The 7,922-nt window shown below is 34.6% G+C and overlaps 1 protein-coding gene across 1 annotated transcript; it reads left to right on the forward strand.

Annotated features, from left to right (window-relative positions):
• Positions 1 to 3,807: 3,807 nt before the first annotated feature.
• LOC113779997 (zinc finger protein WIP3-like) lies at positions 3,808 to 7,658 on the forward strand. The gene is made up of 2 exons (XM_027325824.1): positions 3,808 to 4,422; positions 6,522 to 7,658. Exons 1-2 carry the CDS (start codon positions 3,808 to 3,810, stop codon positions 6,960 to 6,962), a joined length of 1,056 nt encoding a protein of 351 aa, XP_027181625.1. The 3' UTR covers positions 6,963 to 7,658.
• Positions 7,659 to 7,922: the final 264 nt, after the last annotated feature.

A 7,922-nucleotide genomic window follows, 5' to 3' on the forward strand; every position in this document is an offset into this window, starting at 1 on the left:
TCTGAAGTTTTTTTTTTTATTTATTTTCACTATGTCCTCTGAAGTTGAGAATTATTGGAAATACATTTCTTTTGTGCAGCTAGTCCGTTTTAACTTCTGTAAGCAAAAATAGTGTAGCATGCAAAGAAAAAAAGTTCAAAAATCATGATATAAAAAAGAGCAGGAAAAATTAATTAGCCATGACCATGCATCAATGGACACCTTTGTCTTGGTCCGACCACTTCATAATTGACTCTTTAGCATAGATTTATTCTTTATACAAAAGGTTATTAATTAATTTGAGGGCAGCCTAAAGATAATTAACCCTTTCTTAAGCTAGCCAGATTGGTGATTGGTTTTCCTTTTTGTGATGAATAGAGCAAATGTAGGCCCAAAGGGCAGAAAAGCTTTTTATTTGATATTTGTGAGGGCAGTGATGGTGGGAAAATGTAATGCCAAAAAGTCAGGACCTGGTTTCCTTGATTGGAAGTATGAAAGGTTGAAAAACAAAGCAGAAAAGGGTACATGTCTGGTAAGTATTATGTTTGAAAAAAAGTGGGAAAAAGAGGTGGTTGCAGAGAGAATCATACACAGTGCCAATAATATACAAATGGAAAAGGTTAAAAGGCCGATAGAGATGGATCAGCTTCTTTTTAATCTCCTTAAAATCCGCTTTCATGATGTCTTGTCGGATAATTCATAGCACTTAATTAACCTCAACTAGAGTGCATCAATTAGAGAATTAATGATGAAGCTACAAGGGAAGGATTGATTATAGAGCATCATTAATTTGGTTAGTCATTTGGATGAAATGCACTCACAAGTTCTTTTCGTAGGCTTGCATGTACTCATGTTTCTATATATGTTTAATGTTTACATTCTCGACACCTTAATTAATTTGTTTTTGAAATTATAGCTAAATAAAAAGATTTTGCATCTTAATGAGGGATTTTTTTTTTTGACAAAATCTTAATGAGGTATCTTAATGGTCTCAAATATTGGGGCTAGCTGTATGATCTTAGGGGGTGTTTGGTAATGGACACAAAGGTCAAGAAGGAATATTTGAGTTAATGATATCCACATATCTATTGTTTGATAAATCACTATGAAAATCATTCAATAGAAATGATGTGCACTTTTGCCCGCCCATTATTATTCTCCACTTATTGCTTGAGCTTTAAATTTTGTTAATTCACTAACAATTCACTAATAGAATAAAATACACTCGGATTTCCAACCAAATAGGTAAAACCCCATATTCATAACAAAGAATGCAAGCCAAATACCTCCTTAGTTTCAATTTAGAGTCAAAGCAAAAGAATAATTACTTTTGTGTTAATTATTTTCAAAGATCAACAATTAAGCCGTACGCTGTAATATCAAGTGTTAATATTTATAAAATTGGTATCGTTTGTTGGAAAAAAAAAAAACAATTAAGCCGTACGCTGCTATCAAACTCAAACTTTGTGTTTGTTTGTTGCCTTGGAGACTGGCTTGTTGACATCTTCCAAACCTTTTAATTCCACAGGTTCACACGTTAAGCATAATTATTGGATAAAATAAATATCTCCACCTTTTGGGCATTGTTCATAACCATTCAAGCCAGCTACGTACAAGGAGACCTATTGAAGAAAAAGAAAGAAGGAAAGAAAGATTTGGAACCTTGATGAATAATGGGAATCAATATGAGATCTCGTAGCCTGTTGAGGCGACATTTTACTGGATGACAATTTCAATAATATGTTCACGAGGCAGATCCTATCTTTGCCCTTTTGGAGGGTACCTAAAAATCTTGTACGAGTTTTAGTTGACAAGAACTAAAGCTTTATTATCTACAAACACGTCAATCTAGAATCATAAATTATTGACACCAGATGTCATGGGATCGTCAAACATGACAAAAAATTATGTCAAAATAAACAGAAGCTAGCAATGTGTAGATTTTCGACACTGAAATCCTAAGTTGTTTCCATGGATTTGGTGATAGACAGAAAATTTTGGTATCTTCCCCCTTCAAGCCCCAGCCAAAAGTCGTGGTTTCATTTTCTGGTCAAACACGTGATTTTTGGACATTTTTTTTTCCTCAAAAAAAAAAAACGCTCAATTTTTCCTCTGCGGATAGTATAAATTCTGTGATCTTTTTTATTCCTGATTCTTACATTAGACATTGATTAAGACATTAAAAATTGTTAAGTGGAAAAGTGGTGTACTTAGCAAGAATATTGACATTTAGATTCCAGATGCAATTATGGCGAGTTATCAGAATTCCTTTGGCATAGAGCTTGAATCAGAAATTTTTGATCATGCTTCGAAGAAACTGATTTGAGGTCATATCAGTGTAAATAAACTTGATGTCTAAGCTCTTGAGCCAGATTTTTTTTAAAAAAAGAAAAAGCTTTAAAAATTTACCTTTGTATAGCCAATAAAATGCTTTTTTTTTTGGGTGCTGCTAAATAAAATTTTAATTCACAAGTAATAAATAAGAGAGTTGACGTGTTTTTACCTTGTGAAAGAAAGGGAAATTTTAATGCACTTGCCCAGGAAAGATTAATCAACGAAAAAAGGAATCTTTATGGATGACCTTTTTTCACAGCCAAAGAGTGAAAATGAGCTATCTCTTGTCATATTTGATTGGCTTCGTTCATCCACTGGGAATTCAACTAAACAAATTTTATTTTTAAGGGATCGATACAAGCGGTTCTTTTTCTTGATTTTTTTAAGGGATGTTTAAAAAAATGTGGAAAGAAGTGAACTTGAGGTTAAACCAACAAATTTACTATTATTTGGTTAATATATATCCCAACAGTTTTCGTTAGGTATTGGAGGTACTTGCTCTTATCTTTTGACTTATCATGCAATACAATGGATGATATTATTATGATCAATGACTAAGGCATACCTACCAAATTCATCAGCCAAACAAAATCCAGTTCTAGAGGCATATTGGACACTTAGAGGTGAAAGGGCGCTTTTTTTTTTATAGTTTTTATAGTTTTTTTTTCTTTTTTTTTTTGAGATGGGGAGCTGTTCTAACCAGAGAGAGAGAGAGAGAGAGATGGTGATGATGATGATGATGATGATGATGGAAGGTTGCAAAAGAATAGTCCAGTCCAAGGACATATAAGAATTAAAGGTACATTTCAACTGATTTTAGGGAAATTAAATATGACGCATAATGAAGGATAGTTAAATACATTTAATGAACTACAAGCAAAAGTAAACCATTTAGTCTATATTCATGATGTTATAGAAGAATTTGACTGAAATCTTGCCCAAAAGTCTAACATGATAAAGTAACTGATTTCTTTCATGTTTCAATTGAGGTACATGCTTGTGTGTGTGCATCTTCTATATAGTAATACTTCCTCTCCGTCTTTTACTTGTTTTTGATGTAATATTGACTTAATTGATAACATCCCAAATACTTCTTGCTTTTGATTTGATTATGGATTTACACAGGTATCGAATTTCTAAATTAACTCACAGCCAATAACCTGGCTTGCTACAAATTGGATTTTGTTTGAACTATTCTAGGATTCTCTTCATATAGTGAGCCACATATTTGCATGTCATTTTCTTTAACCCCACCACTAATCTCAGTATGTGTGTGTGTGTGTGTGTTAAATCCCTCTCACCCTTCTCTCTCTCTCTCTCTCTGTGCAAATGCCAGAGGAGAAAAGAATGGTGAGAAGTGGAAAAAGTTTCCAAAAAGACAAACCAAACCACCTTTTGCCTTTTGTATATCAACCTCAAGTGTAAGCTTTTCTCACACATAGGTCTCTACATATAAGCCTTCAGAGGTAGTGATTTCAAATGAGTTCTCCAAAGATGGGAATTAGAACAACAAACTGCCATGTCCAAGACATGAATATGTGCTTTCAGGCAGCTCCAACCTTCATTGAGTGGCTCAAGCCAACGCATGAATCCTCATCTTCATCTTCATCTTCTTCATCCACCATAAGTAGTACTCAACAAGAATTCCTTGATCAATTCACAAATCCCATGAGTTTCTTGAAACTTCCTCTCTTTTATCAACAACAAGAAGAAGAGCTAGCAGTTCATGAATCCATCCAATGCTTGCCTCTTCTTAGCCAGTTCACCGACACCAAAAAACCATTGAAAGAGGAATTAGATGAGGATGGAATAGGGCAAGAAGAGAGTATATTTGGAATCAAGGGATCAGATAAGGTTGAGAAAGTAACAGTTGCCCTTCACATAGGATTGCCTGATTCAGGTAGTGCTTCTTCTGACAGTGAGACAAAGCCCTACAACTTGAAGGAAAAACCTGTGGATAATTATCAGAAGAGTCCTAGTACTGACGGTTGTACTTTCAACAATGAGAGTAGATTTTGGATCCCAACACCAGCACAGATCCTTGTTGGACCAATGCAATTTGCTTGTAACATATGCAACAAGACCTTCAATAGGTACAATAATATGCAGGTTAGTGAATTTTATTTTATTTATTCCTGGGGATTGGTTCTTGATTTTTCACCTTCACAAAATTATACAATTGATGGGCACTCACTACTTATATGCACTCTCCATGATGGTTTTTTGAAACTATATAAATATGTTATTTTATTTCCATGCATGAAGAAAGAGCCAATACTACGAATAGAAATCTGCCGGCCATATAAAGAAAGTCTGGTTTGTAAACAAGCAAAAGAAACCTGTTTCATGGGAAACTATAAGGTCATTTTTCATCTGTATAATCGGCTATCTAGTACTCGTTTGTTTCCTCTTTCTAGCAGCCAGACGTTTTATCCTACTTCCGTGTGCTTTTCTTCTTCTCATATATCCTCCTCCTACTCCTTTTATATTTTTTGGGGTCGAATACTTTTTTTTTTTTTTTCTCGTGTAAGAGCAACCAGATGTTTGCTATAAACCGCAGACCTAGCAGCAGAACTGGACTTTCTAGCTTTCCATGGTCTGTGCTTCCAAACTAGCTCACGAAATTTAGGAAAAGTGTATGGTTATTCTAGGCCTCGAGGATGGAAATTTTGTGATTTGGACGTGGTTGCAATGGTTGCTTTCTATGGATGAAGATCGATCCCGGTGGGGAAAGTCTTTGGGTTGAGGTGGGAATTGAAATTGCAATATGTGTGCCCACTTCCCGATTCCAAAAATTGTGGCCTTGGCTCTCATTTCTTCTGTGGGGGGTTTTTTATTCTTAATAGTACTGTCCTTTTTGGCTTTTTGGTTCTTCCTTTGGAATTTCATGGAAACAAATGGCAATGGAACACAACCAACCCCGCAAACCCCACCCCCCCCCACCCCCCCCCTTTTCTTGGTTTCAGAAGGAGAATTTTTAGCCTTAGCCTCCAAAGCTTTCTTTCGATCTAGGAATTGATATGTTGAATCCTCAAGATGATAAGAGAACGATATTAAAATGTGAACTAAGCAAGAAATGGGATTGCAATCTTCAATTTCCAACTTCTTGTCTAGTAGTAAAATTCGACTATGCTATGAATCCCCCAAATTAGCACACATAGAAATATGACTATGAGTTATTAATATTCTTATTCTTCTGCAACAAAATGATTTTCCTCTCTCTCTCTCTCTCCAATTGGATGGTTAAAAATTTTTGAAACCATTTTTATGAACTGATTTAGCTTTTTCTCTCTTTTTTTCATTTTTGCTTCCATACGTGCTATACTAGTACTATTACGAATAATAATATAGCACAAGGCCTTCATTCAATTTTCCTGATTTTTAGCCTCTCTCTTTATTATTATTATTATTGTTATTATTATTATTATTCATCTCATATGTCAAACTATTTCAGTATAAGGAAATTAATCTTTTTTTTAAGTTCAATATTTGGTTTGAATTGATACAGATAAATCCTAACCTATAAATTTTTTTTGGGTCGATCGACGTTTCTTTATGTCCTTTCGTTTGCATTCTCCAATTATAACAACAAATATGAGCATTTGTTACACAGACGTCTATTATCTTATTTATTGTTGCAAAAAATGTTGCAGAAACACTTCTGGTTTTTTTGGCTTTATAAGTTTTTGATTCCATTGTCCTTAATGTCATATATGCTAAAAATTCTTCAGAGTCTAGTGACTAAAGGCAATTGCTAAGATGGAAGAATATGGTACCCTTCTTGACATTTGGACTTTAATGGCCTATCCATTCTTTTTCTACTTGAAAATGGATGCCAAATACAATTAATAACAGAAAGATCCGTCAATCCAAAGGGAAAAAAAAACCTAAATTCATTTACTCCAATTTTAACGTCCTAGGAAGTTCTTAACCTTAATCCTTTATTTTTGATAACATTTTACCGCCATAAATTCTTTAATATGTATTATCTCACTTTAGCCTATATCTAACGACATCTTAATTCATGGGATGCCTAATGAATCTAAAGTATTGAAAACGATAAAAACAACTTTTTCGACTGTACACATTATTGTTGTCTTTACAAAAGCTCAAAATGTATACTTTAGAAGGTAAAGTTGTGCAAAAATAGTTTTCTACCATTTGATCATCTGGAGTACAAATGTAAGAGTAAATTTCTATTGATGCAGATGCACATGTGGGGTCATGGTTCTGAATTTAGAAAAGGTCCAGAGTCCCTAAGAGGGGCACAACCAGCAGCGATGCTTAGGCTTCCTTGCTATTGCTGTGCACAAGGCTGCAAAAACAACATCAATCATCCTCGAGCAAAGCCATTGAAAGACTTCAGAACCCTTCAAACTCACTACAAGAGAAAGCATGGAGCAAAGCCATTCAACTGTAGAAAATGTGGCAAAAGTTTTGCAGTCAAAGGAGATTGGAGGACACATGAGAAGAATTGTGGGAAATTATGGTATTGCACCTGTGGCTCTGATTTTAAACACAAAAGATCATTAAAGGATCATATAAGATCCTTCGGAAACGGTCATTCTCCACACCCTTCTCTTGAAGGCTTTGAAGATGAAAAGGAATGCATCACTGGTGGCTCTGAAGATGAAAATGCTCAGTATTAACCATACCATGAAGGCTTTTTTTTTTTTTGAAAAAAAAAATCGTTTTTCCACATTTCGAAATTCTGAAGAAGAAGAAGGGAAAAAAAAAAAGATGAAAGTCGGGGACCCTCTATATAGTATTTCTTTGAGGGTTTTCTCTCTTCACTCTCTCCCAACAGGCATTTGCTCAATAACAAAAAATTCTCGATTGACTGCCATTGGAGGAAGCATATAGGGGGCGGTTTGTTATGGAGCACTTGACCAATTTCTATGGGGTGAGTAGTGTTTATGAATGTTTTTATGCACGGTTTGATATCCGGGTTTGCATAATAAGGTGATTGCTTTGAAGTGGTGAAGCAGATGAATTTTCTTCTTTTGTTCACGATGATCAAGGTACAGTAGTAATTGAGGGATGGAGGAAATTTGTCAGCTTCATTGCTAATTTGTAATCCCATCATGTGAATTTTTATCATTTTCTTTCAAGACATTTGGACTGTTGTTGGTGATTGCCTTGAAGTGGTGAAGCAGATGAATTTTCTCTTCTTTTGTATTTGATGATCAAGATTCTGTACTAGTGAGGCATGGAGAAAATTTGTCAGCTTCATTGCTAAATTGTAATCCCAATGCTTTTCCATCGTTCTATTATGCATGTAAGCCATTGTGGGTACTGTTCTTGATGGAAAGCTACCAGCTTCATGGCTACCTTGTAATTTTCAATATCTGGATTTGCGTAGTAGTACCATGATGTGCTATTATTATCCACTTTTTTCCCACAACCATGCATTGTCTCGATAACACTCAAAATATACGGTATAATAAATAAACTTGGTGTACATTTGTTGAAAGAAGTAACTCACATAGCACCATATACATATATACATTGTGATTATGAGAATTATATATACTTGTAAAACTCAAAATAGTACCAAACTTGTATAATTAATTTTGGAGAAACATTTCAACTCCCTGAAATAGTTTCTT

Source organism: Coffea eugenioides, chromosome 1 (assembly GCF_003713205.1).
Source record: "Coffea eugenioides isolate CCC68of chromosome 1, Ceug_1.0, whole genome shotgun sequence".
Lineage (NCBI taxonomy): Eukaryota > Viridiplantae > Streptophyta > Magnoliopsida > Gentianales > Rubiaceae > Coffea > Coffea eugenioides.

What these genes read in the sequence shown, in the direction of transcription:
- LOC113779997 (XM_027325824.1), top strand. Translation starts at nt 3,808, where the DNA reads ATGGGAATTAGAACAACAAACTGCCATGTCCAAGACATGAATATGTGC. An exon ending in ATAGGTACAATAATATGCAG is followed by an intron (nt 4,423 to 6,521) that starts GTTAGTGAATTT and finishes CTATTGATGCAG; the next exon opens with ATGCACATGTGGGGTCATGG.